At 45.3% G+C, this 27,964-nt stretch overlaps 1 protein-coding gene across 18 annotated transcripts in view; it reads right to left on the minus strand.

Moving 5' to 3' along the window:
- Nucleotides 1-27,964, minus strand: part of Sfi1 (SFI1 centrin binding protein) — a 57,321-nt gene that overhangs the window by 16,943 nt on the left and 12,414 nt on the right. For 12 of the 18 annotated variants that reach the window (XR_015636654.1, XR_015636652.1, XR_015636653.1 and 9 more), the window contains 9 exons: nucleotides 27,457-27,567; nucleotides 25,505-25,599; nucleotides 20,176-20,293; nucleotides 14,164-14,266; nucleotides 8,901-9,057; nucleotides 5,046-5,207; nucleotides 2,912-2,982; nucleotides 1,589-1,681; nucleotides 893-990 (listed from right to left, as the gene is read on the minus strand). Coding sequence is in view for 12 of the 18 variants with exons in the window: in XM_087583311.1 (XP_087439437.1) it covers nucleotides 893-990; nucleotides 1,589-1,681; nucleotides 2,912-2,982; nucleotides 5,046-5,207; nucleotides 8,901-9,057; nucleotides 14,164-14,266; nucleotides 20,176-20,293; nucleotides 25,505-25,599; nucleotides 27,457-27,567 (1,008 nt within the window). In the remaining 6 variants the exon portion in view is untranslated. The remainder of the gene's footprint in view (nucleotides 1-892; nucleotides 991-1,588; nucleotides 1,682-2,911; nucleotides 2,983-5,045; nucleotides 5,208-8,900; nucleotides 9,058-14,163; nucleotides 14,267-20,175; nucleotides 20,294-25,504; nucleotides 25,600-27,456; nucleotides 27,568-27,964) is intronic. The other 6 variants (XM_087583314.1, XM_087583319.1, XM_087583315.1 and 3 more) reach the window with 1 other exon arrangement.

Consider the following 27,964-nt stretch of genomic DNA (forward strand, 5'->3'; position numbering starts at 1 on the left):
AATGCCTGTGTAAAGCACTGGGCTGGATCCCTAGAACAATCAATCAATCAATCATAAAATGTAAAACACTCTAAAACTGGGCACTAACTGCAGATTACACTGGTGACACCCTGAGCTGAGGAAGGGAAGGAGTCAAGACATTATTTAATATACAAACTGGGCTCTGGCTTGGAAGTAGAGGACCTATAAAATTTTCATTTTATACTTTCTTTTTATATATTGTTAATTTTCGATATTTCATGTATTTAACAGGACGACTAGCTCTAAACAATCAAGGACATTCCCTATTTCCTGATAGACTGAGCCCCAAATGTCTTCCTAACCTGTCCATTTAACATTTACATTTCACAGGGTCCTTTTTCTCTTTATCTTTTGCCTATGCTAAGCACTTGCTGCTGAGCTCTGCCACCAGTCACACACACCAAAGGCTTGCAGAAGGGAAGCAGTGGCAGTGACCACATAGACTCATCCAGTGGTAGTCAAGACTCGGTACAAATGGCATCATTTCACCCACCTCCCCTCACCCTGCCAAAAGCAAACTTAGGAGCCATTATGAATAGTGTGGCTTTCATCAAGATAAGGCCCTTACAGTTTTTTGTTTGCTTGCTTGTTTTCTGTGTTTTATTCCAGGTGATAGTCCTGTGTGCCAGGGTATAATATGATATGTGCACAAGAGAAGATGCTTGTATACACAGGTCTCACTGTGCCTCCCTGGCTGTTCTGGAGCTTGCTGTGCAGACCAGAGTACTGGGATTAAGGGCCCTGTCCACACCTGGCTAAAAGACCTTTCTAAGTCTGGCGCTAACTCGTGCCAGAGTAATTGTTCTTGGACAACCCTGCATCGAAATAACCAGGTGTCCCTACAAAGGCCAAGGCTGAAGCCAGCTCCTACCTGTAGTGGCTCTGGGCTGCAAGCAGTGAGGGGGGCTGTACCCTCTCCTCCCTCTGTTCAACTCGAGACTGCCAGAGGTTCCAGAACCTGTGGAGCAGCTTCAGAAAGACAAGAAGAAAACTGAGTTTATCACGCTAAGAGAGAGGCCTCTCGGTGTAAGCGCTGACACCAGCTCACTGTGAGTAGATCACTATACCATGCTCTGGTTACTGTGCACTTAACCATTGAGGAAAGACAATCCACACTCAGAAATAAAACCAGTGAAGAGAGCAGTTGCCACTGATCAACACACCACTGAGAAACTGACTACAGCAGAAACCTAAAACAACCTCCCCCGCACAGGACTACACAGGGTTTGTACTATCTAGCAATACACTGGTTCAAGCCAGTCCCTAACATCTAAGTCAAGTATTGGGGTTTTTTTTTAGCAAACTGGAGTAAGGTGGGGTGAGTAGGGAAAACTAAAAAAGGCTGAAACAAACTTCTCTATCAGTAGGTACAGACTAACAAAGAAAACAGTGTTTGTTATCTTGGAGTCTAAAATCTAAATGAAGTACTGTGCATAGTAGTGCACACCTGTAATTCCAGGACTTGAGGACCGTGAATTCAATACCAGCCCAGACAGTACAGTGAGCTTGAGGCCAGCCTGAGCTAGCCATACATCAAAGCCCTGTTTGGGAGGGCGGGGACTCTTACTGTAGTATCGCGCAGCTGGTGAGCAAGGCTCTTTCTCATTCGCTTTAGTCGGGCCCGGGTCACGTTGTCTTTGAAGGCTCTAAAACAAGAATGCTACACAGAGAAAGGACAGGAGGGGTTGGTTAGAAAGGTGCATTAGGATCTGTAGAAGTATGAACAAGGAAAGCATCACTGGAAGCCAGTGTTATTCAGGGCCGCTCCAGGTCTCTGCAGTTTCTCTACCATGTTCCTAATAGAAGCTAGTTTAAGTCTCTCAGTAACACTGGCTTCACAGGAAAACACAATGTCGCCTCTAACTAGACCCATATAAGAATTCTAAAAGGTTAAATATTGGCTAGGCAGGGTGATACATGCCTCTAATCCCAGAGTTGGGAACCACCTAAGAGTTAATGTATATATACATTTACATAATTATAAAAGTTCAAGAATGAACTCAGGTGAATCTGAGATGGTTGGGATTCATTGTCACCTTGTCAGAATCTATAATTATCTGGGGGATGGGCATCTGTCCCTGCCTATGGAGGACTGTCTTCCTCGTATTAACTTACATGGGAGGACCAGACTCACTCCTGGCTGGGACCCAGACCTGTGTAAGTAAAGAAGGGGGCTGACCAGTTGTTTCAAGCTCTTGCGGCCCTGACAGACGTCAACCTGTTTAAATGAATTCTTTTCACTTCAGAGTCACTTGTACTGGGACATTTTATCAAAGCAAAAGCAAAAGACACCAGGATAGAATCCTCGGGACCGGGTTGGGGATTTAGCTCAGTGGTAGAGCGCTTGCTTAGGAAGCGCAAGGCCCTGGGTTTGGTCCCCAGCTCCGGAAAAAAAAAGAAAGAACCACGTTCGCAACTCTGTCACCATTGCATACATACTAAGTAAGCAAGTGCCAGGGAGAAGAGGTTAGACAGAGCTAAGGGGTTTTTACACTATGTTCTATGGCTAGACAGAGTTACAGGTATTTAGCATGTCTGTGGAACACCAGGGGCTCCTAAAAACCTCTGAAGACCAGCTCCTGAGGGAGGGGCAGCCCACAAAACAGGAACCAACACTCCAGACCTTGACACAGGTTTAGGATGAAGACTTTGATCTGGGTTACACATTAGGAATCTACCACTCGAGAGGTCTACTGTAAAAACCCCAGGATCAGATCCCCTCTAAGGTTCCCTTCAACTCCAAATCTCTGACTCCACTCATTACTTTCTCAGTTTCAAAATGTGAACACAGACTACAGCTAACTCAGAACCAGCTGCGGCCAGGGGCTAGTACGGAGCAGGAGCCCTGGGCACACGCCTCCATGGCTGCCCCAGACTCTGGAACTCTTACCAGCAGGCAGTGTTGGTGGTGCTCTGCCGCTGCCTCACGCTGGGCAGCCTCTTCTTCCTGTAGCAGCATGTCTGCCAGAAGTTAAGGCCTCCAGTTTAACAAGCTTTCTACCCAACACAATACGGGGCCTGGCTCTAAGCATAACAGGCCTGCTGAGAGGGCTGACAGTCACCTCTGTCTCCTCCTGGTGACCCAGGGAAGTTCTACCAAGGAGCCAGGTCATGCCAGTCTTCTCCTGATGCCTATTTGATGCAAGGCAAAGTACCTGAGGTTACTCGCTATCACTTCTGTGAGCATTTGGAATCATCATCTCACAAGCAGAGCTTGCATTGTTTGGCATCACGATCCAGTCAGATGGCTGAGCTAGAAGCTTCGGTTTTCAGATCTTTTCTCATCCCACACTCGAGTACTCAGCTACTGACCCATCTCTCTGCTCTGCCCTCAACGCTCTCTCACAGCCCACTCCTCTTGAGTTGTCCCTCACGACTGCACAGAGCTGGCCTCTCTGGGCAAGTCTCTCTCCTCTATCCAGGACCATCTTCTCTTTACAATAATTCAAATGGCATGTATCTCTGCGTTTGCATGTATGTGCATGGTCAACTTGCAGGACTGCGGTCTTCCTTCAAACTCAGGCGATGAGATTTGTCAGCAGGCTATCTCACTGGCCCTAGAACATCTTTCCTGAAGCATAAGTGTCAGTGCACTGATGCCAGTGAATACTCAACTCTTCGGAAGCCGTGAGTGCATCAGGATAGCGTGGGGCACAGAGAGCTCTATGACAGACCCCAGCCCACACTGACCCTCTCCTGAGCCACAGCCACCACTTTGTTTTTTTATTTGAGACAAGGTATCATAACCTTGGCTGTCCAGGAACTCATTAGGTAGACAAGGCTGACCTCAAACCCAAAGAGATTTGCCCGTGTCTGTCCTGAGTGCTGAGACTCAAGGCATATGCCACCTGGCCACCACATTTTTTTACATATATAACTTTTTTTTAATGATCACTGGTATTTTGCCTATATGTATGTCTCTGTGAAGGTATCAGAGCCCTGGATCTGGAGCTACAGACAGATGTGAGCTCCCATGTGATTGCTGGGAATTGAACCTGGGTCTTCTGGAAGAGCAGTCAGTGCTCTTAATTGCTGAATCGTCTCTCTAGCCCGCTATTAACATATTCTTGAACATTAGTATTTTCATCAATAAGCCTGTGTGAGATCCCAGTCTCTGCCAGAAGAACCTGAGGTCACCTGGAACTTACATTCAGATGCTCCTTTCTTGCCTGAACCTCCTATGATGCTGAAAAAATTTATTAAGAGAAAAAAAGGCTGGGCTGGAGAGATGGCTCAATGGTTAAGAGCACTGACTGCTCTTCCAGAGGTCCTGAGTTCAATTCCGGTGGCTCACAACCATCTGTAGTGTGATCCGATGCCCTCTTCTGGTGTGTCTGAGGACAGTGACAGGGTATTCATATACTTAAAAAATAAACAGATCTTTAAAAAATAATCTGAGCCAGGGTCTGGAGCCAGGGTCTGGGGGGTGTGGTCGTGCCAGCCTTGCTCCTGAGTGCTGGGCACACAGGATGGTTCCCATACCAACCTCTAGTAGCACCATCTCCCCATATTGTCAAGACCCACTTTCATACCTGTTTTCCCACTGGCCAATGACTGCTGTGAGACTTCAAGTTTCCCTCGTGTGCTGATTAGTTTTTTTCTAAGTTCAACACGGCCAGCATGATTTAGAAAGAGGGACTCTCAACTGAGAAATTGCCTCCATCCAACTGGCCTGCAGGCAAGTCTGTGGGACATTTCCTTGATTAAGGGCTCAGGTGGGAGGGCCCAGACTCCTGTAAGTGGTCCCACCCCTGGGCAGGTGGTCCTGGGTTGTTTAAAGAGCAGACTGAACAAGGCTTGGAAAGCAAACCAGCAAGGATCCCTCTCCTCTCCAAGTTGCTGCTGGTCCTGGTGTTTATCACAGAAATGGAAACCTAGCTAGCTCACCAAACACAAGAAACTAAGCTGAAGTTGAAATGAGTCGACCTGAATGGACAATGCAAGGATGCGTGAGAATCTAAGGCATCCAGATCCTCACACTGAGGACACCCTGAGGGGATGGACAGGCCAGTGCCAAAGGATACAGTGCTTCCAGTGGGCAAAGGCCCTTCGCAGGACCATCTTCCTGGCCAGCTTCGCCACCAGGGCCTGGTGGGCAGACAAGCTCTGCCTCCACTCCCAGGCCCACTGCCAGTCACAGAAATGTATCTGGAGCACAGTAATGCGGTGGAACTGTACAGCCATCTCTGCAACAGAGAAATAACTCTTGGGTGCTGCTCCCCAAGCAGGGAGAGGTCACAAATGTTGCACCCTACTTACTGACAGTGAGCAGGATTCAAGATCGCTCCTACAAAGAATTCTTACTAAAGGTTTTAAGTCGACAGCGTAGTTCATTGATAGTGTGTGCTTAGAGCATATGAGGCTCCTTTGGGTCAACCCCAAACACAACACAAAAGAGTTGTCTAGATACTAGAAGGATATTGGAACTTCTTGCGTGATTCCGTCTCCAAGAAAAGAGGTGTATAATTTTAGGGAAGGGTGATAGCTCATCCTGATTATCAAGTTTACACATCTGGGAAGAGGGAATTGGTTGATTATCTCCATCAAATTGAACTGTGGCATGTCTGTGAGGCATTTTTTAAATTAGTAACGGATTGATATGGGAGGCCCAATGCATCATGGGTGGTATCTCAGTACTATCCCTGGGAGGTGGGTCTGGCCCTTATAAGACGGTGAGTGAGTGAGCCAGAGGGAAGGAGGCAGGCCAGGAAGCAGCACTTCTCCATGGTCTCTGCTTCAGTTACAGCCTCCAGGTCCCTGCTGACTTCCCTCAGTAATAATAGACTGCAACCTATAAGCCAAATAAACGCTTTCTTTCTCCAAGTTGGTTTGGTCATAGCGTCATCACAGCAACAGAAACCAAACCAAGAGAGGAATGTGCAGGGGCTGGGGATTTAGCTCAGTGGCAGAGCGCTTGCCTAGGAAGCGCAAGGCCCTGGGTTCGGTCCCCAGTTCCGAAAGAAAGAACCAAAAAAAAAAAAAAAAGAAAGAAAGGAATGTGCAATAAAAAATCTCCTCCCTGGCCAGGCAGTGGTGGCGCAACTTTCAATCCCAGCACTCAGAAGGCAGAGGCAGGTGGATCTCTGTGAGTTTGAGGCCAGCCTGGTGTGCAAAGTGAGTTCTAAGATAGGCAGGGCTACACAAAGAAAAAGCAAATGATAAAATTTTCTCCCCAAGGGATGAGGCTTCTAGCTCACTGCTGATAGTCAAGAAATGGTAACTGACGTTTTGAAAGATACTGTTTGGTTTCTCCCTCGACGTGGAGGGTTCCCCTGCAGCGTCACACTGGCAAAGGCCTCCTGAGCATTCTGCCTGCTGCCCCGAGCCACAGAGTACACATCCTTCCAACACCGAGCAGCTGACAGCTGCTAAACGGAGACCTCTAGATAGGCCGTAGCTGGAGGCTTGCGATTAGAGTTCATCATGCTAAATAGCCCAAAAGCCTTTGTTCCCTAGCCCTGGGCAACTAAAGAGTTGGTCTACCACCACGATGCCCAACAGATACCAGAAACTTGCCAAGGCGGTGTTGGCTAGGAGGTAAACGGGATTCACTTGGACAAGAGCCTGAGAGCCTAACCTAGAGTCCAGTCCAGTGTTTGATTAATTTCTGTGTGAACTCAATAAAGCTTGTTTACAAAATCATCAGTGAGCATGCTCCTGAGGTGACCTGGACCAGCAGGCTGCTCTTAGTGACAGAGTCTAAGCGGGGAGGAGGCCAGGAGATGACAGGATAAAGAAGATAGAAAAGCTAGGGTCAGGAAGACTTTAATAGCCTTATTCCAAGTATACTCCTAGTTATAGAGAAGGGAAAAAAAAGCCCTGGGCCAACTGATTCTAAAACCACAATAATGGGGTCTGTGAGAATTCCATAGTACCAACTTTTCACAGAATCTGTGATATGTTAAATTTTTCTTTCCTTTTCACTTAAAAAAAATATCCAAAACATTTTAACATCATAAATTATATGCTTTTGCATAAGGGAAGACAAACTCAAATAATCCAAGAGTCTAGTGAAGGCTGGGCTGAGCCCAGACTTTCCCTGAGTCTAGGATGTACCGAAAAGGAAGATGACTTCCGATCTAAAGTCAGAACATGCTTGGCAGAAGTGGCCTGGGTCAGGGCCTTTGGGGATTGTGGCTTTAGATCCCAAGAACCCAAGTCTTCCACCTTTGTCTCTGTGTTCTTAAGACACCCTACGATGCCTTGTACAACGGTGCTTATTAGCGTCCCAATTGGCTCCATTACATGACAGTTTCTGCTACTTCTGTCCCATTTCTCCCATGGAACTGTATACAAGATGCTTTACTTCCCAACAAGCTCACCTGGCCTGAGACTAGCTTGTGCAAGATCCCACCTGTTCTATCTCTTTATTTTCCCATCTCCTGGCCACCTCTCACTTAGGACCTTGTCACTAAAGAAAAGCCTGCTGGTCCAGGTCAAGTATCAGAAAATGGCTCACTAAGTAAAAGTAAGCATGTGACAGCATCGGGCATGGTGGCCCACACCTCTCAGAAAGCAAAGGCAGGCAGATCTCTGTGAGCTCAAGGCCAGTAAGGACCACACAGTGAGACCTGTCAGCACTACATGGTAATATCCTGCCTCGAAACAAAAAACAAATACGAAAGTCGTCTACCTTATCTTTGCTTGCAGCAGCTCTCCTTCCTGTTCCTCACCCCTGAAAATGTAGACCAGGTTGGCCCGACCCACTCCTGAACTCAGCTATGAGGTTAATCTCTGCTCAAGTGCTGTTGAACTGGACAGTGATGAACAAGAGCCTTGGCTTGGTGGTCTCGCATGCTATGCTCACTGTCTAGCTACAGCTTCTAAGCCAGGACCACTTCAAGGGACACAGTCAAGCTATGTTACAGCGGGGCTGCCCGAGTTGGGGTGGCTGGATTGGGGCTGTTTGGGGGTCTCATCACCAGTTATGCCAGGAACTCTTCTCCAAAGCAACAGCTCCTCTCCTCTGTGGTTCTGTGCTTGGCCCTCTCAGAAGCCGTGGGACTCTTGCCTAACAGCAACTTTTCTCATCAGCTTCAACCTGTGAAGCAGCTGTGCCCACCTCTGCCTGCCACAACCTTCCTCCAGGGTCTCCTCTAACCTGTATGTTCTTTTCCCTGTACTCTCTCAGGGCATCTGGGGAAGTGGCTGGCTCAGAGTTTGACAGAAAGGAGATTAATAAATATTGTATTAAAAGACAAAAAAAGGCAAGTCATTCTAAAAATACAAATAATCAACTAAAACTAACATTCCTGATAAAGGTGTAATACAGTGTAAAAACAAGCACAAAAAAAACTGGTAAATAACATTATATCTATCGAAATAGCCCCATTTGAAATAAAATATATGTAGTAATCATAATACATTAACACAATTTGAATTAAAATCAGGCATGTTAATAAAAGCCAAAATGGGAGACTGAAGAGTTGGCTCAGTGGTTAAGAACACTGGCGGATCTTCCAGAGGACCAGGGTTCAATTCCCAGCAAACACATCGTGGCCCACAACCATCTGAAGTGGGGTTTGATTCCTTTTCTGGTGTGCATGAAGTCAGGACACTTATATAAAGACTATAAATGAATACGTCTTAAAAACTAAAAAAAAGCCAAAAGGAACTAAATGAGAACCAAGGATGATGAACTTTTCTTCTAAATTTCTTGTCATCACAATTGAGGTGTAATATATTCTGTTTTCGGGGTTGGGGATTTAGCTCAGTGGTAGAGTGCTTGCCTAGCAAGCGCAAGGCCCTGAGTTCGGTCCCCAGCTCCGAAAAAAAGAAAAAGATATATATATATATTCTGTTTTCTCTTCCTGAAGGGCCACAACAATGGGAGAGCCATCTGCTCAGGCCTGACTTGGGAGCCTAGGCTTCCAACTCACCATTCTGCCATCTCTTCACCCTGCAGATACGGAGGTATTTAAGCCAAGCCTTCAAAGTTCTCTGCTTCTGCCAGCGCTGATGGTGTCTCACAGCAGTGGCCACCTTCCTTCTCTCTCGCTGGCTAATGAGAAGCTGTTCTTGCCATCGCAGCCAAGCCTGCAAAGACCAGATCAGGAAGTCAACGTCATTCAAAGCCACACGGTGAACCTGAGCCTAGCCTGGGCTATATGAGACTCTGCCTCAAACAGGACTGGGGGTGTGGGGAGGGGTGGGGAAGGGAGGAAGACATTACGAGTACAAAAAAAGAGAAGTTGTACAAAGTAATTTTCAAGTACACAGTGGAGTCCAAGAAAGCTTCTGAACTACATAGTGCCAGCTGGGCTGGTGAGTAACTGAGGAAAGACAGGAAATTGTTCCTAAATACACATGGGAGGAAGGAAAGATGCATGCTATGGAAACTTAGAGAACCATGAGATGAATCAAATGGAGTGAGCACTGATGTTGACGGCTGTTCTGTTTTAAATTTCAATGACACTTCATTGCAAACATGGGTCATAAAAATGTTGTCCTGAAAAAAGGAATAATGAGAAGACTGGAGAGATACTCAATGGTTACTACTCTTGGAGTGGACCCAGGTTAAGTTCCTAGCAGCCACAACGTAATTCAAAGACATCTGTAACTCCAGTTCTAGACGTTCTGATGCCCTCCTCTGGCCTTTATGGGTACCAGGCACATACATGGTGCATAGGCATAACACACACTAACTAACACACACTAACACACACACACACACACACACACACACACACACACACACACACACTTCGAACTGTTGGCATACTTTATATGAAGGTATGTCTCTGAATATCCAATTGTTAATTGTCCCAGCAGAGAGCTAAGTACTAGCCTGATCTTGGTACTGTTGTTCCTATGGCCCATTACTGCCTCATATTTTGTAAACCTTCATCTTTCTTTACTTGACTACTACTGGATGTAATAGAGTTGATTGGCCAATAGCTGAGCAGGAAGCGGAAGATGGAATTCTAGGCAGACATAGGAACTCTGGGAAAAGAACTGAGATGCAGGAGTCAGCCAGCAGATACAGAGGTAGACAGATGAACCAGAGTGGAGCAGAGGCCGACCTGGCCACCGGTCAGGACACAGGCCAGGACTAACCAGGATGGAGTAGTCAGGAGACTGCCCAGCTAAGGCCTAGCTTTAAAATACCAATAAGTCTATGTGTCGTTGTTAATATATCTGGTGGGTCCAAAAAAGTCCCATTGTATCATACACACAAACACAATAATGAAATCAAATGACAAAAACCAGGGACGCTTTGGGGTATGACACAGTAAATTCATATTCAGGATGAATGTAGTCTGCCTTTTCTTTGAAAGTGAGGAGGATGCCTATTATCAAGAGGCCCTTTCTCTTACATTTCAGGAGGCGTGCCTGTTAATGGTGAGGGTTGACAATGGGATCCCTTACAATTATTCACAAATGTGCACCCGGAAGGTGTCACATATCTGCAGAGAAAACACCTGGCCTAGTTTGAAGATAAACAAAGATTTCATATCTCCTTTTTCTAATACTGCAATGCCTCTTCCTTCCCTCTCCTAGGTAAATACTATTCTCCCTAGTTACCCACCCCCACCCCATCCCCAAATAAGGCAGCAGGCTAGAAAGATGGATGGCTTGGTGGTTGAGAGTGAGTGCTGTGTTTGGAGAGGACCCAAGCTCAGCTGCCAGCACCCACGTTGGGAGTTTCACAACCATTTGTAATTATAGCTCCAGGAGATCTGGTGTACATTCCTGGATTCTGTACACACACACACACACACACACACACACACACACACACACACACACACACACAAAGAAAGAAATCTTTTTTTCAAAAGGCAGTCAAGAGAATTCCCTGTACCAGATACTCCCCTACCGACTCTGCCTGCCCTGTGCCAGCCAAACCACAAAAATCCCAGTCAAAGGCCGCCCTACTATGGCCACTTCTCTTACTCCTGTACACTCAGCACTCACTTCCTACTAGCTTTGAGAAACCAGTGGATAAATGTACTATTTTTCTCCTATTGCAAATAAAATAAAAAGAAAATGCCCTTTAGGACGTGACAATGCACTCTAGATCAGACACCAAGATAGCAATGTATGCTTTTATTTCTTTTCCTTTTCTTTTTAAGTTTTTTATTGTTGCTTTTGTTTGCCTTGATTTTTTTTTTTTTCAAGATAGGGCTTCTCTGTATAACCTTGAGTGCCCTGGAACTTTGTAAACCACGCTGGCCTCAAACTCAGAGATCTGCCTGTCTCTTCCTCCTCAGTGCTGGGATTAGAGGTGTGCACCACCATGTTTGCTTCTTTTTAAAGTTTGTGTGTGTGCATGCACAGGCGCCTTCAGAGTCCAGAGGCATTGGATCCCTGCAGCTGAAGTTAGGTGGTTTTGAATTACCTGACATGGGTGTTAGGAATTGGATGTGGGTTCTCTACAAGAGCAGCAGGCCCATTTCTCCAGGCCTCCTTTTTCTTTCTTTTTGAGCAGGATCTCACTATGTATCTCTGACTGGGTGAACTAACATACAGTTTTAATATGAACTATATGTTACACATTGTCACATCAATATGAAATGCATTGGAAATAATGACATTGTTGCTATGTAAAAGAAAGCTTTTTCATTTTAAAGCTACAACCAAAGTAGATTTAGGGTATATGCTACGTGCACGATTTGAAGTGGCTCAAAAAAAATTAAGCACAAACTAGGCAGAGTGCCACACCCCTGTGCCCTCAGTACTTAGGCGAGAGCAAGAGGAGGGCATCGGAGGCTCGGATGGCTTACATGAGGCCCTGTCAGAGAAAGAACTCTGTTTACTCTCAAACTGGTGTGACAGCTCCCGCTTGTAACCTCAGTATTTGGGAGGCTGAGGCAGGAGGATCTCGAACTTGAGGCCACCACGGTCCTCAGCATAATTTTATTATTTTTAATTATATATGTGTGCATGTGTGCAGGTGCCTGTGCAAGCCAGAGGAGTCAGATGCCCTGGAGGTGGAATTACAGGGAGTTGTGAGCTACCAAGATGGGTGCTAAGAACTGAACTCTGGAGATGGGGAGATGGCTCAGTAGTTAAGAGCACCAACTGCTCCTCCAAAAGTCCTGCGTTCAATTCCCAGCAACCACATGGTGGCTCACAACCATCTGTAATGAAATCTGATGCCCTCTTCTGGTGTGTCTGAAGACAGCTACAGTGTACTCACATACATAAAATAAATAAATCTTAAAAAAACAAAAACAAAAACTGAACTCTGGTCCTCTGGAAAAGCAGTGCATGCCCTTAACCGCTGAGCCATCTCTCCTGGTCCCTCCCCACTTTTCCTGAATATTTAAAAAGGAATAAAAAATATATTTGAATGTTTGTCAAAACATGAAGAATGAGGTAGGTGTTGGTGGTACAAACCTTTAATCCTAGTACTGGGGTGGGGGAAAGGCAGTTGGATCTCTGTGACCCTGGCCTACAAAGTGACCAGGATAAAGAAGAAGAATGGCTGGGCATGGTGTGGCAAGCCTTTAATCCCAGAACTTGGGAGGCAGAGGCAAGGGGATCTCTATGAGGTCAAGGATGGCCTGGTCTATGTAGTGAATTTCAGGACAGCCAGGGCTACATAGTGAGACCCTACCTCAAAACAAACGCCCACGAGGAACGGGTTAGACAGGCTGAGCAGTATGTGTCATCCATTTTCCTGCGACTCGGGATCTGAAGACCCAGCACCCAGTGCAAAGGCTCACCCTGAGCCATGCAGCTGGCACTTGCTCTTTCCTTACCAGACCCCACAACTCCCTACCAGGCTTTCTTGAAAGCACTCCCATGAGCTCCCCGAAACTGTACTTATCAAGTCTGTCACCATTGCCACGTGACTCAGCCCAAAGGTCAAGTCTGTCCTCACACTGCCTGACCCAGCACACGGCACCTTCTCTGGTGCATACTTGTTCCTGCCGATGACTTCACAAGCCCTGTCCCATGACCTCTCCAGTCACTCCCCTTGCTTACGTTACTCGTTCACTTAGTTTCCTGGCTTTGAGTGCCGTCCTCCTACAAGGCCTCACCATGGTATGCTCCTGCCTGGACCCGTTCTCAGCATTCCAAATGCTTCCTTAGCATCTGTCTGTACCTCTCTGTGGCAACTCAAAGGAAGGACCAGGCTGAGCATTCAGAGTGAAGAGCTCAGCTCCTCCCAATTCTTCCCACGAGGTCGCTTTGCTTCGGTGGTCCCATGTCAGTAAATGGCAACTGCATTGCTGCACTTGCTCAGCCAAAGCCAGGAGTCAGATTTAATCTCTCCATGAGCAAATCCTGTCTGTCAGTCACATTCAAAACAAGCAGAATCTGAGCCTTGAGAGAGGACTCAGAGGTTAAGAATCCTGACTTAGATCTGATTCCCAGCACCCACATGGCTCCTTACAACCATCTGCAACCCCAGTAGGGGAACCAAGACTTTTTTGTCCTCCATGGACACCAGGAATGTACATGGTACACACACAAACATACATGAAGGAATAAATTTACATATGTAAAGTAAAATAAATCCTTGCCCCCGCCCCCAACATCGTGCCAAAATTTCACTTGGAGTTCTTTCATTTGTTCTTTCTTTCTTTCTTTCCTCCTTCCCTCCACTTTCTTTCTTTTTTTAATTTATTCTATTTTTATTTATTTTTATTTAAATTAACTATTTTTTTTTTTACAATTTATTTAATGAGTATTCTGTCTGCATGTACACTTTCATGCCAGGAGAGGGCATCAGATCCCATTACAGATGGTTGTGAGCCACCATGTGGTTGCTGGGAATTGAACTCAACCTCTGGAAAAGCAGCCAGTGCTCTTAACCGCTGAGCCATCTCCCTGGCCCTATTTATTCTGTGTTTGGGGTAGCAGGGGTGGAGTGTGTGTGAGTGAGTGTGTGTGTGTGTGTGTGTGTGTGTGTGGTGTGTGAGGGTGTGTGTATGCGTGTGTGTGCGTGTGCCTGTGTGTGTGTGTGTGTGTGTGTGTGTGTGTGCCTGCCTGTGTGTGTGTGTGTGAAGGCAAGACGGCATCAGATCCCCTGGAAGGAAGTCTTCTCTCTGCTGCTGCTTGTTGGGTCTGGGATGGAGTGGGAGAGCAGTGTAGAAGGTGTGGAGCAGTGTAAAGGATGGGCACAGCAGAGAGAAGACTTCCTGCTAACTATAGTCCTAGAACACCACAGCCTGACTATACCAGACAAACCTGCAGCTGGAGGCTCAGGGCCCTGTGCTTCACGGCCGCTGCGTGGAGAGCTTGCTCTGCGTGGACTCGTCCTAGTCGCCACCTCCACTTGTTCCACCAGAAACTGGAAGAGCGATTCAAAGATGGAATCAGTCTGGGGTTGGAGGAACCCCCAGAAGAGAGAAGGACCATTACATTAAACCAGTGCTTCTGAACTTTAGCCCGAGGCTCCCTCCCCCACAATGCCATCTCTAAACTAACACCTGCTGGCCTACTGCCGCAAAGGAAAACAAGTCAATCTGCCATCCTCAGGACAGTGGGTATCCGAGCTCAAGTCACCCAGTCTGACAACCTGAATTCAATCCCTGGGACTCACGTGGTAGATGGAGAAAAGTGACTTCCACAAGTTGTCTCTGACCTCCTCATGCATTACCTCTTTCTCACACCCCAAATAAATTGTAATTTAAAAAAAAAGAAGGTCTATAAGCCAGGAACTAGTGTGCATGTCAGGCAGGCTCTCTACTGAGTAACAGTCCCAGCCCCACAGCACCATAGACATGCCCTGCTTCTCTGCCTACACAATTCAGTTCTCAAAAACAGGAGCTGCCAACAGTTAAAACTCAGACGTCATGGGAACATCAGACGACAAAGAACAATGGCGTTTGGGTCCAAGCTTGCAGGATCTCTCCCGCCTTCCCTCCTACTGCAGCCACCTCCTCTCATTTGCTGTTGAAAACAGCAGGGAGAAACAGCTGTCTCTGCTGTAACAAACAACCTACATGGGTTTCAGAAGGGTCACAGCCATGGCTCCTCCACCAGAGGACCTGAGTTTGAATCCCAGCACCACCTTGTTGGCTCACACACATGTGGAACTCCAGCCCCGGGGATCCAGTGCCCTCTTCTAGCCTCTACAGGCACCAGGCACACACAGTGGTATGCAAACATACATAGTATGCATGGTAGGCAAAACACCCATACACATAAAATAAAAGCAGACCTTTTAGAAAAAGCTATGGGACAGACACTAAGTTATCTCTGCCCACTAAAAGGACCAGAACAAGGCAAACACAGTGGAACAACTGCTCACAAGGCCTCTCCCTCCTAGACCACTGCTCACGTTCATCTACAGCTATTTGCACTCTTCCTCTCTTAGCACTTACAAAATCAGGAACGCAGTGCTCAGCACCCAAGCAGTGCCAGGACATCAATTCCTCAATAAAAATACAGTTAACAAACTCATAATACAAAAATGGATGATGAAGGTAGAGCTGCACACTAATTTAACATTTTAAAACAATAGCTACAATAGTACATTTTAAATACCTTATTTTTACTTAAATAATTTCTTGGGGCTGGAGAGATGGCTCAGTGGTTAAGAGCACCCGACTACTCTTCCAGAGGTCCTGAGTTCAATTCCCAGCAACCACATGGTGGCTCACAACCATCTGTAAAGAGATCCGATGCCCTCTTCTGGTGTATCTGAAGACAGCTACAGTGTACTTATATATAATAAATGAATAAATCTTTAAAAAAAATAAAAATAAAAATAAATTTCTTAAGGTTGGGGAGATGGCTCAAATGGTGAAGTGTTTGCTATGCAAGCTTGAGACCCGTCCACATAAGCTCTGTAACCTCCATGCTGGGGACTAGAGTCAGGAGGCTTCCCTGGAAGCTCAGCAGTTGTCCAGCCAACCCAGCTGATTGGTGAGTTCCAGGTTCAGTGAGAACCTGTCTTAAAAAGTAAGGTAGAGCCTGGTATGGTGGTGATCTTGGGAGGCAGAGGCAGAACGATTTCTATGAGTTTGAGGCCATCGAGGCCTACATAGTAAGATCCTGTATCCAAAAAATAAAAGTAGAAGGTGAGGAAGAAACCATCTTCATATATATGTGCAATCACACTTTAATACATGCACATACACTAAATAAACAAATAAAAATTCTTCCTGTCCGCAGATATCCTGGACACTGCTAAGTCACAGGTATTATCTGATAACTAATGGTAAACCCATTTCACAGAAGAGAAAAAAGAAATATGGAGAGGTAAAATAACTCAATGATGCATGTGGGTTCCGAGCTAAGTAAGCGGAGCTGTAAAGCTAGCAGGCTGTACTCAGAACCCATCTCCTGAGCTTTTAAATACTGACATTCAGGACCCAGAGAACCACCAGAGGCAAAGCACAGAACCAGTTACAAAGAGGCTTTGTTACATGAATCAAGAGTCAAAGTAGACGTCCCCAGCTCCGAAAAAAAGAAAAAAGAAAAAAAAAAAAAGAGTCAAAGTAGACTTTGTGTCAAGGGCCACGCAGAGGGAACAACAAATGGCTTTAGAATTCATGGAATTCAGCCTACCAGGTACCATAGCCATGATGGGTGCCTTGGAGAGGCAGAACCCCGAGGACTCATGTCCTGAGAACTGTGGAGTTTTGCTGTGTTGTTATCTTTTTTTTTTTTTTTTTTGGTTCTTTTTTTTTTTTTTTTTTTTCAGAGCTGGGGACCGAACCCAGGGCCTTGCGCTTCCTAGGTAAGCGCTCTACCACTGAGCTAAATCCCCAGCCCTGTTGTTATCTTTTTTTAAAAGATTTATTTATTCATTTATTATATATAAGTACACTGTAGCTGTCTTCAGACACACCAGAAGAGGGCATCGGATCCCATTACAGATGGTTGTGAGCCACCATGTGGTTGCTGGGAATTGAACTCAGGACCTCTGGAAGAGCAGTCAGTGCTCTTAACCACTGAGCCATCTCTCCAGCCCGCTCTGTTGTTATCTTAATCTAAGAATTGTACGGAAACGCTACTGGGCATCCAGCCCCTCACTGGGCAGACTCTCTGGCACTCACCATAACAGAACTTGATCTTTCTCAAGCACTGCTGCTGGGATAGATCAGTGACTCAGTCACCACTCTTGGGCAGAACTTAGAAATGCAGCCTGTTAGCAATGACCACCACCCTCAGAAAGCATTTGGAAAAACAGATTGTTAGAGATGCTAGTTAAGATGTTTTTGTTAGGGGGTTGGGGATTTAGCTCAGTGGTAGAGCGCTTGCCTAGGAAGCACAAGGCCCTGGGTTCGGTCCCCAGCTCCGAAAAAAAGAACCAAAAAAAAAAAAAAAAAAAAGATGTTTTTGTTAGTGGCTCTGATGTAGAAAACCTTAGAGAACAATTTGAAGTTGAGCTAGGGATTCTCTAAGGTCAGGGAATAAGAACAATGGCTGCTGACCAGCACTAGCTGCCTTCTAGCTAAAGCAAGATCAAGTTGATGATTAACTTTTTGTACCCACTTCTGCCCTCAGATTCCTGATATCACGTAATAAATTGTTAATGCACCCTGAGGATTTAAAGTAGAAGTGACTTATTTTTTTATATAAAGGTAGATTTGTAATTCTTTTAAGATTTTTATAAGATTCTTTTTTTTACCATAAATGAGATAGTTGATCCTTTCTTTGTAACCACAAATTGTTGCCCGCCAGTAAGAAAAACTTGCTGAGAAATTTATCTTGCTTGCTCGTACTTTGTTAATCTATAAGTTACTTAGTTACGAATGTATGTGAGTTCTTAGGAATCATTTGTTTTTCCTTTTTTTTTTTAACATGCACTAGGTACTGTATTAAGGAACATACTGTTTTTTATAATCATTCATTAGAGAAAAAATAGAATGTAATCACATTGTAATTTTATTGTAATTTTATATTGCTTAAAAGGTTCTGCTGGGATATATAAACTATGGGAGAAAAAATAAAAGTTGAAGCCTGTTTGTTGGAGCTTTGCTCTATCCACTCAATGTGTGACTGTGTGTGACTCTGTGTGTGTGACTGTGTGTGTGTGTGTGTGTGTGTGAGAGAGAGAGAGAGAGAGAGAGAGAGAGAGAGAGATTCTTTTCCTCCCCTTTTCTTTTTCTTTCTTTTTTCACTTGCCTCTTACAGTCCCCAAAGGAATTCTTCATTGGCCTCCCAAGGAGCATTCTCACTGGACCCAGTCAATTGCCAACTCCACACCCCACCTCAGTTTACCCTGGATGTCAAAGCTGGTCTTTGATAACTTTGTTCTGTGTGTGTGATGCTGGTGAGATGCTGTGCAGAGCAGTGGCTACAGAGAACAGTGAGTCCTGGTGAAATGCAGTGCAGTGACTGCAGTGGACAGTGATCCTGGTGAGAGGCAGTGCAGTGACTGCAGTGGACAGTGATCCTGGTGAGAGGCAGTGCAGTGACTGCAGTGGACAGTGAGTCCTGGTGAGAGGCAGTGCAGTGACTGCAGTGGAAAGTGATCCTGGTGAGAGGCAGTGACTGCAGTGGACAGTGATCCTGGTGAGAGGCAGTGCAGTGACTGCAGTGGACAGTGATCCTGGTGAGAGGCAGTGCAGTGACTGCAGTGGACAGTGATCCTGGTGAGAGGCAATGCAGTGACTGCAGTGGACAGTGATCCTGGTGAGAGGCAGTGCAGTGACTGCAGTGGACAGTGATCCTGGTGAGAGGCAGTGCAGTGACTGCAGTGGACAGTGATCCTGGTGAGAGGCAGTGCAGTGACTGCAGTGGACAGTGAGTCCTGGTGAGAGGCAGTGCAGTGACTGCAGTGGACAGTGATCCTGGTGAGAGGCAGTGCAGTGACTGCAGTGGACAGTGATCCTGGTGAGAGGCAGTGCAGTGACTGCAGTGGACAGTGAGTCCTGGTGAGAGGCAGTGCAGTGACTGCAGTGGACAGTGATCCTGGTGAGAGGCAATGCAGTGACTGCAGTGGACAGTGATCCTGGTGAGAGGCAGTGCAGTGACTGCAGTGGACAGTGATCCTGGGGAGAGAAAGTGCAGTAACTGCAGTGGAAAGTGATCCTGGTGAGAGGCAGTGCAGTGACTGCAGTGGACAGTGAGTCCTGGTGAGAGGCAGTACAATGGCTGCATCAGACAGTGAGCCCTCATTTTTTTTTCAATGATAAACTGACAAGAGTTTAGAAAAGTCCTTCAACTTTTCCGAGCCTTACTGTACATGATGATGTATGTAGTAATGTACTTACATTTTATGCCAAGAATTGAATAAAATGTGTTGCATTTTAACACATACATGGCCCTACCTGTGGGTGCAGACCTATAACCCCAACTATTTGGCTGAGTCAAGAGGGCTGAAAGCCAAATACTAACAAGTTTGGGCTACAGAGAGAATTCAGGGCCAGATTACACAAAATAAGAAGTAAAAATACAACTGAGGATCTGAGCATGGTAGAGTTTGGTTTAATCCCAGCACTCAAGAAGCAAGCAGAGATAGGCAGATATCTGTGAGTTCAAGGCCAGCCTTGTCTACAAAGGAAAGAAAGACAGTTAAGGACAAAGCTCAATGGTGGAGTATTTATCAACCACATGATAGACCCTACATTCACTCCCCTATACTACCATCCTAATTGGTATTTCTATTGCTGTGGTGAAACACTATGACCAAAGCAACTGGCAAGTTAAGGGTTTATTTGGCTTAATCATCCATATCATGGTTCATCAATGAAGGAAGTCAGGACAGGAACTCAAACAGAAAAGGAACATGGAGGGAGGAGCTGATGCAGAGACCACTGAGGGATACTGTTTACAGCTCGCTCCTCATGGCTTGCTCAGCCTGCTTTCTTATTGAAGCCAGGACCACCAGTCCAGGGATGGCACCAACTACAATGAGCTGGGCCCTCCCCATCAATCATTAATTAAGAAAATGCCCTACAAGCTTGCCTACAGCCCAATCTTATGGTAGTGTCTACTCAAATGATGTTCCCTTCTTTTGGATAACCAACCCTAGCTTGTGTCAAATTGACATAAGACTAGCTGGCTCACATCCCTACCCCAGAATTATATACACAAAGTTAACAAGGCTTAGAACACTATAAGCACTTAATTAGAATTAATCATGATTATATAAAAATTCAACATTATAGTTGAATGCTATCAACCAATGGGTATTTACAGGTATCACCTGTGTTCTAGGCACTGTGCTGAGATGAGTGAACTAAAGCATCACCAACGCCAAGGTAAAATGCTGTGTGCTGACCCATGGCACCCCACACGCACCATAAGACACTCCGCCTCCGAAACTCTAGAGCAGTGCTCTTCATGCGAAATTTGGTCCTACGAGCAACCATGTATATTAACCAGGACTTCCAGGCGTGGCGCATCTTCTGTTTCATATCTGGAGATGTCAAAGAGATATCGTTATTAAGAAGGTGGAAACCAGACTGGAGGGATGGCTCAGCGGTTAGAGCATCTACTATTCCTGCACAGGGCCAGATCAGTTCCCAGCAGCCACACTGGGCAGCAGGTCATAACCACGTGTGACTCCAGCTCCAGGATGGATCTGCCTTTCTACACAGACACAGGCACATAAACATAACTGAAAATAAAGTCTGAAAAAAATAAAATGGGTAGAGAGGGACAGTGAGATGGCTCAGTGAGTAAGGGGTTTGCTGCCAAACCTGGTGGTCTGAGTTCAATCTCTGGAGCCCACACAGAAGGAGAGCAGTAACTCCTGCAGGCTGTCTTCTGACTTCGCACGGGGCATGCATGGGATACAGCAGCCCCACACATTTAAACAAATACACAATGTAAGAAAACATTTAAAGGGTGTGAGGAATATATTATTTTTGGTTATGATACCAGCTCAAAGACCTTCGTACTTAGCCCATCTTCAAAGCCAGTATCTGTTCTCCAGCCTGCAAGTGCCCTCTGCTGGAAATACTGTGTAGTGTTACAAAATGAGCAAAGATTCAGGACAGCTCAAGTGACAAGTGGTGATGTTTAAGCTTTTAAAGGTAAACTGCACTCCGCCCACTATGCTGCACCCCTGGTCCCTCCTCCTTCTGTTCTTCTGAGACCAGGTCTCTATGTAGCCTGACTGGTTTGGAACTCCCTCTAGGAAGGTAGATCAGGCTACCCTCAAACTCAGAATTCGCTTACTTCTGTCTCCCAATGTGCTGGGATTAAAGGTATGCACTACTACATCTGGCCTTATATTTCAAGACAGGGCCTCTCAGTAAACTTTAAGCTCACCAATCAAACTAGACTAGCTAACCCAGAGAGCCACAGGAATCCTGCTGCTTCCACTTCCTGATGCTAGGAGTGGAAGCATGCCTGGTGTTTTACATGGGTGGTAAGGAATCAGACTCAGGTCCTCACGCTTGCCTTGCAAAGCAGTTCAGTGACACCCATTTTCCCAACCATGGAGACAATCTTTTACCTTCAGCCTCATCCATCATAACTATAAATAACAAGGAAGGCAGCAGGAGACACAGCACCATGAAAATGCACATCACTTACAATGTAAAACCATCTATGCAACCAGGATGTTGGTGGCTCACAACTTTAATCCTAGCATTCTAGAGGCAGAGGCAGGTGGATCTCTGTGAGTTCAGGGTAGCCTGGTCTACAGAACGAGTTCTAGAACAGTCAGGGCTACACAGATAAACCCTGTCTCAAAAAAGACAAAAACCAGGCTGGAGAGATGTCTCAGTGGTTAAAAGCACTGACTGCTCTTCCAGAAGCCCTGAGTTCAAATCCCAGCAACCACATGGTAGCTCACAACCATCTGTAATGAGACATGATGCCCTCTTCTGGTGTGTCTGAAGACAACTACAGTGTACTCACATACATGAAATAAATAAATAAATAAATAAATAAATAAATAGACAAAAACCAAAACCCAAACCAACCAACCAACCAACCAACCAAAGACAATCTATACCTTAAAATAATAAAAGAACTGAAGTCATAGTAAATAGCATCCGGTCACCATAATGGAATACACTGGAAATCTTAGCTGAAAGAGTTCAAGGCCAATGTCTGAGGAGCAAGGCAGCCCAGCAGTTAACAACATTGGTTGCTTTTGCAGAGGATCCTTGCTCAGTTCCCAGCACCCACACTGTAGCTCACAAGAGCCTGTAATTCCAGTTCCAGGGGATCCAGTGTTTTCTTCTGACCTCTGTGTATGCCAAACACACACATGTTGCACATACTATCTGAAGGCTAAACATTCAGACATAAAATAATTTTCTAATTCCAAGAGAAGTGTGTCTTAGGACATAACTCAGAAAACCCCCTCTTTTTAAGCCAGGTTCTCAACTGTCTAAAAGAAAATTTTTAAACAAGCTCAAGGCCAGCCTAGGAATCATAGGAGACCTTTTCTTTTTTGTTTCTTTGTTTGTTTTAATATTTATTTAGTTTTTATGTATGTGAGTCTCTTGTCTTCAGACACGCCAGAGGAGGGCATCAGATCCCCTTACAGAACCACCATGTGGTTGCTGGGATTTGAACTCAGGACCTCTAGAACAGTCAGTGTTCTTAACCACTGAGCCATCTCCCCAGCCCCTGTTCATTTGCTTTCTGAGACAGGGTTACTCTGCATCCTGGCTGTCCTAGAACTTGTGTAGTAGACCAGGCTGGCCTCAAACTTAAGACATCCACTTGTCTCCCTCCCAAGTGCTGGGATTCGGGGTTGGGGATTTAGCTCAGTGGTAGAGCGCTTGCCTAGCATGCGCAAGGCCCTGGGTTCGGTCCCCAGCTCTGGGGAAAAAAAAAAAAAAAAAAAAAAAAAGCTTACAACGATAAGCCCATTCCAGGTGAATGAACGACATTTTCTGGCCTCCATGGGTACTCACATACACGTATGCACATACATATACATAAAAATAAGATGCAGGTCTTTAAATACAGCACTCAGGAGACAGAGACAGATCCCTGTGAGTTCTAGATGTTGCCTGTTATTAAAAATAATAATAAAAGTAAATACATAGTTTTTAAAAATCTAGAACAAGACGGAGAGATGGCTAAGTGGTTAACAGTGTTATGTGTGTCCCAGGACAACCAGAGCTGAATATACTGAGATCTTGTCTCAAAAAAAAAAGAAAATAGAGAAGGCCAAATCCAAACCAAAGCTTGCAGAAGTAAGCTCGAAGTAATGCCAGGACTACAGCTCAAGGAAGGCACTGGAGACAGGAAAGCCATAGAGAATACCATGGACACAGACGCTGGCTATTCGACATCCTTGCTTACCTCCGATGGCTACAATACAATGACCCGAACCAACCTGAGATGGAAGGGTTTACTTCACCACACAGGACACAATGCAGGGTGTCAAGGGGAGCAGGCCAGAAAACAGGCTTCCTCTGTGGTCTCTACTCTGTTCCTGCCTTGTGCTCCTGCATTGGTGTCCTTGACAAAACCCTCCCCAAGCCGGCTTTGGTCAGCATTGTATCACAGCACAGAAGGAAGCTAGGACCTTTGAAAAGTCAACAAAACAGGTGAAGCTCTAGGAAAACTGACACGAATGATCATTCTCAGAAGGAAAAGGGTTCTAAGGGTTATGTGCCTATGACCTCAGCACTCACATCAGCTGTAACGGCACAGCAAGGCCTGATCTCTGAAAGTAAAATCAAAAGGACTGTGACTTTATGACTATAGATTCTGTATAATGTAATAACAGAAAACTACTGACTCATAAATCTGATATCATATTAAAATCAGTCAATTCCTCAGAAGCTCAATAAAGTGGGAATAAATCACCTTACAGGTAACTAAAGCTTGAAGTCAAGCTAAAACAAAGAGAATCCAGGTATAGAGGATCTTATCAGATTTCACTAAACATTTAACAAGGAAATAATTTCAGCTCACTCAAGAGACTCAGGTAGGAGATCACAAGATTGAAGCCATCCTGAGCAACTTACCAAGACCCTGTGTCACCATAAAAAGGAGGGAAGGTGGTTGGGGAGATGCTTGGTCAGCAAGCTGCTTGTGGCACAAGCATGAAGGCTTGAGTTTGACCCCTCAGAAGCCCCTGAGAAGCTGGCTGTGGCAGTAGGCAACTCTAATCCCAGTGCTGGGGAGGTCAAGAAAGGAAAAGACAACTGTCTTGACTCACAGTAAGTCTGAGTATCTACAGAACGATAGAGAGGCTGGAAAGACTGCTCAGCCATTAGTTAACTATCCTGGCAGAGGACCCAGGAATTCCCAACGCCTACATGGTGGCTCCCAACCACCATCCAGGGAACCTGAAGTTCTCTCATCGACTCTACAGGCGCTGCATACATGTACTGCACATGCATAAACACAGGCAAAACAGCCACATATATAAAATAAAAATAAAAACTTTTGAAAGATAGAATCTACAGAAAAATTCCTAGAGCAAACATGAATTTAGCAAGGTTGCAAGATACACAAAGCTTATATATAAAACTACAAATCGGGGCTGGGGATTTAGCTCAGTGGTAGAGCGCTTGCCTAGGAAGCACAAGGCCCTGGGTTCGGTCCCCAGCTCCGAAAAAAAGACCAAAAAAAAAAAAAAAAAAAAAAAAAAACTACAAATCTTCAGAGTTTCCAGGAGAAAATCTTTGTGGTCTTAGGTTACAGAGTTCTCAGACATGACAGGTAAGATGTGATATAAATAATATAATGCAAAAATAAAAATAGATCAATTAAATATCAAAGTTAAAAATAATACAAAGACAAGGCACCTGCAAATCATGACTAACAAAGTCTCGGAAGTCCAGCGTCCATTCACAGAGGGAGACATGCACACACACCGCTGTTTAAGAAGGGAGTCTTCCATTGAATTCCTGAGTTCAAATGACCTCTGCCTCAGCCTTCCAAATAGCTGAGTCTTCCAAACACTGTGCTTGCCTTAGAATATATACCGTCAGCACCAGAACGAGATCAAACAAAAGTCTCAAAACGGTAAGAACACAAACAACCCCATTTAAAAGATCTTGAATCGGGCTGGTGCAATGGCTCAGTAGGGAAGAGCACGGACTGCTCTTGTGGAAGGCCCGCATTTCATGCCCAGCTCGTCCATGGCGGCTCACAACCCTATGAATAACTAACTCCTGTTCCAAAACAGATGCCCACTTCTGACCTCTATAAGTACCAGGCACCCAGGTGGCACATGGACGTACATGCAGCAAAACATTCAATACACACAAAAGAAATAGATATAAACTTCTAAAAGAAAGAACTTCAACAGACACAAAAAAGATACAAAGACAAACCACAGACTAGCAGAAAGCACCTGCAAATCATGACTTCAACAAAAGGCTCAGAACTTCAGCATACATTCACAGAGGCAGATGTTAACACACACACAGACAGGGAAGGGAGGACGTCTACACTAGGGGAGAGCATTTGTACTTGGCTGAGTTCAAGGCAAACCAGCAGGCCAGGTCCAGTCAGCTCACACATTCTGCCTAAAGAGCCTCAGATGCCAAACTACACAAAATGTAGACGCAGCATCTGATCACCAAGAAGAAAGGAAATCAAGCATGTCTCCTCCTCACCCAGGCGATACCCCTTCCCAGAAGTCCTAGGATAGCATTAAAGCATCTTGCACTCATCATTAAAGCACTCTCCCCTCTCTCACCATGATGCTCGGCTCTTTGGAACCTCTTCCTCATCTCCCGTTGCTGGTACACAAAGGACTTCCAGTTCTGGAAAATCAGGTTGTACAAGTAGTATCTGAGGAGCAGAAATGCAAACGGGGTTTATGGTAAGACAACAAGGCAACTCCCACCCAGTCGCTTCTACACTTAGGAACGTTCTAGGAGAGCTAGAGCTCATCAGTAGACATTTCGGTTGTTTGGCATGTGGGTGGTACCTAGGGTTAGCACCAGGATTTCTCTGGAAGTAATGGGCTGTTCTGACCCTTGATGTTAGAACCACCTAAGAACATAACTGGGGCTGGGAGACAGCTCCATGTTTAAGACTGCTCCATGCTGGGCTGGAGAGATGGCTCAGCGGTTAAGAGCCCCGACTGCTCTTCCAGAGGTCCTGAGTTCAATTCCCAGCAACCACATGGTGGCTCACAACCATCTGTAAAGAGATCTGATGCCCTCTTCTGGTGTATCTGAAGACAGTTACAGTGTACTTATATATAATAAATGAATTAAAAAAAAAAAAAAAAAAGACAGCTCCATGTTTAAGCGCACTGGTTGTTTTTCCAGGACCTGCGTGAGGTCCCCAGTACCCACATGGCAGCTCACAACCATCTGTAACTCCAATTCCAGGGAATTCAACAGCCTCTTCTGGCTTCTGATGTATTCTGTGTGCACGGTGCATAGACATACATGCAGCAAAGCCCCTGTATATATACAACAGCTTAACACACCACCAGCTTCCCTCTCTCCACAGCACTGGGAGTTCTTTCCCATCCCGCTGTGCTCCAGTGTTAGGCACTCTTACCCACCCCTCTCAGCTTGACATCAGACACACTTTCTCCACTGACATCCAAGATCCTAAGCCAATCAAGCCCTGTAAGCCACTAAATTCATTTCCTCCAACCACAGTGAAACTTCTCTCCTTGAAGGGATCACTCTCCACACAGCAGAATGTGACTAAAGGAGAGAGGCCAAGCAACTTTGCTTTCCAAAATCCACAGAGCTCTGTTTTTTAATCTGAACTAATTGCAAATTACAGGTAGATCTCATCTTACAAACGTGTGTATAATGTTTTGTTTTGCTTTTTAATCTGTAAAAATGTATCTTTAAAGCATTTTGTACCCAAAGGTGTGGTGGTATAGTCCTTTGATACTAGCACTTGGGGGGCAGAGGCAGGTAGATCTCTGTGGGTTCTAGACCAGCCTGGTCTATAGCATGAGTTACAGCACAGTTAAGACTATGTAGAGACCCTTTCTCAAAACAAAACAAACTTTATTGTGTTGTCACAGTTATCGTGTGCTGGGTGTTTGGAGCACAGTGAAGTGTAGAGGTCTGAGGACAATGTGCAGAATGGAGCTGGCTCTCTCCTATGTGGTTCTGGGACATCAGGTGGCATCATATCTTTACCTGCTAGGTTATCTCACTTGCCCTAAAATGGGTATTTGATGTAATTTTACTTTTCTCTCCAATTATTCCTTGCAAATGTGAGTGGCATAAAAGATCCTTCTTTCATCCTTTTTGCTTTTAAACTGTGTTTTTAGTGCTAGGGATTAACTACTTGCTCTCGTTCACCTACCTGACCCAGCCTATTTTCCAAATGTCTATGTGGGACACCCCCTTTGTTCATCATAATCAATATGCTAGAACCAATCACTATACAAAACAAAACTCTCAGATTTAGAAATATATGGAATCTGTGAGTAAAACTCCCAAGTCCTCAGCATGGCCAACACTTTTTTCTGAACCAGAAGAGCACGCATATGTGTGTGCACAGCATAACTGAAATTAAGTAAGGATATACCTACCCTCAAAAGGATTTTTAAAAAGCTAGAGAGAAATCCAAAACTGTACTCCTTTGGAACAGACACTGAGTAATTGTTTGACACAGTGTAAAATCTGTATTTCAACAGGCATAAAGTAACGAGACATAGAAGCCCACCTGTAGTGACAGTCAGCTCGAACGCAGAGTTTCCACTCCCTCTGGGAGACCCACCATTCTTCCCTCCACTCTCCAAAGACCTTCCGTAGTATTTTCTGCTCATGGAAAAACCTAAGGAGATGGAGGACATCAGAAGGCTCATGTGAGGCAGCTGGGCTGACATCTGTCCAGTCAGTTTCCCTTCCCTCTGCCCTTCCCTTCTCAAGGAAAACACCAAAGCATGGTGGCTGACATACAAGCTCAGAGTGACATACACCAGGACCAAGGCCACCAGCCACACCAAGGATGTTGGCTATTACAGATACTCAGGGAAAGCTAAATCTTCACACGCCACGAGGGAACCAAAACTACAATGACTCAATAGATAAAGCCAGAAGCGGGACAACTGCAAACAGAATTGACTGTACAAAGTGGTCCCCTGGCCTCCTCACATGTATCATGGCATGTACACAATCACACACATCAGACACAAACTTAATAACAGAAACTTAAAACGACTGTAACCACC

Source organism: Rattus norvegicus, chromosome 14, assembly GCF_021556685.1.
Source record: "Rattus norvegicus strain SHRSP/BbbUtx chromosome 14, alternate assembly SHRSP_T2T, whole genome shotgun sequence".
NCBI lineage: Eukaryota > Metazoa > Chordata > Mammalia > Rodentia > Muridae > Rattus > Rattus norvegicus.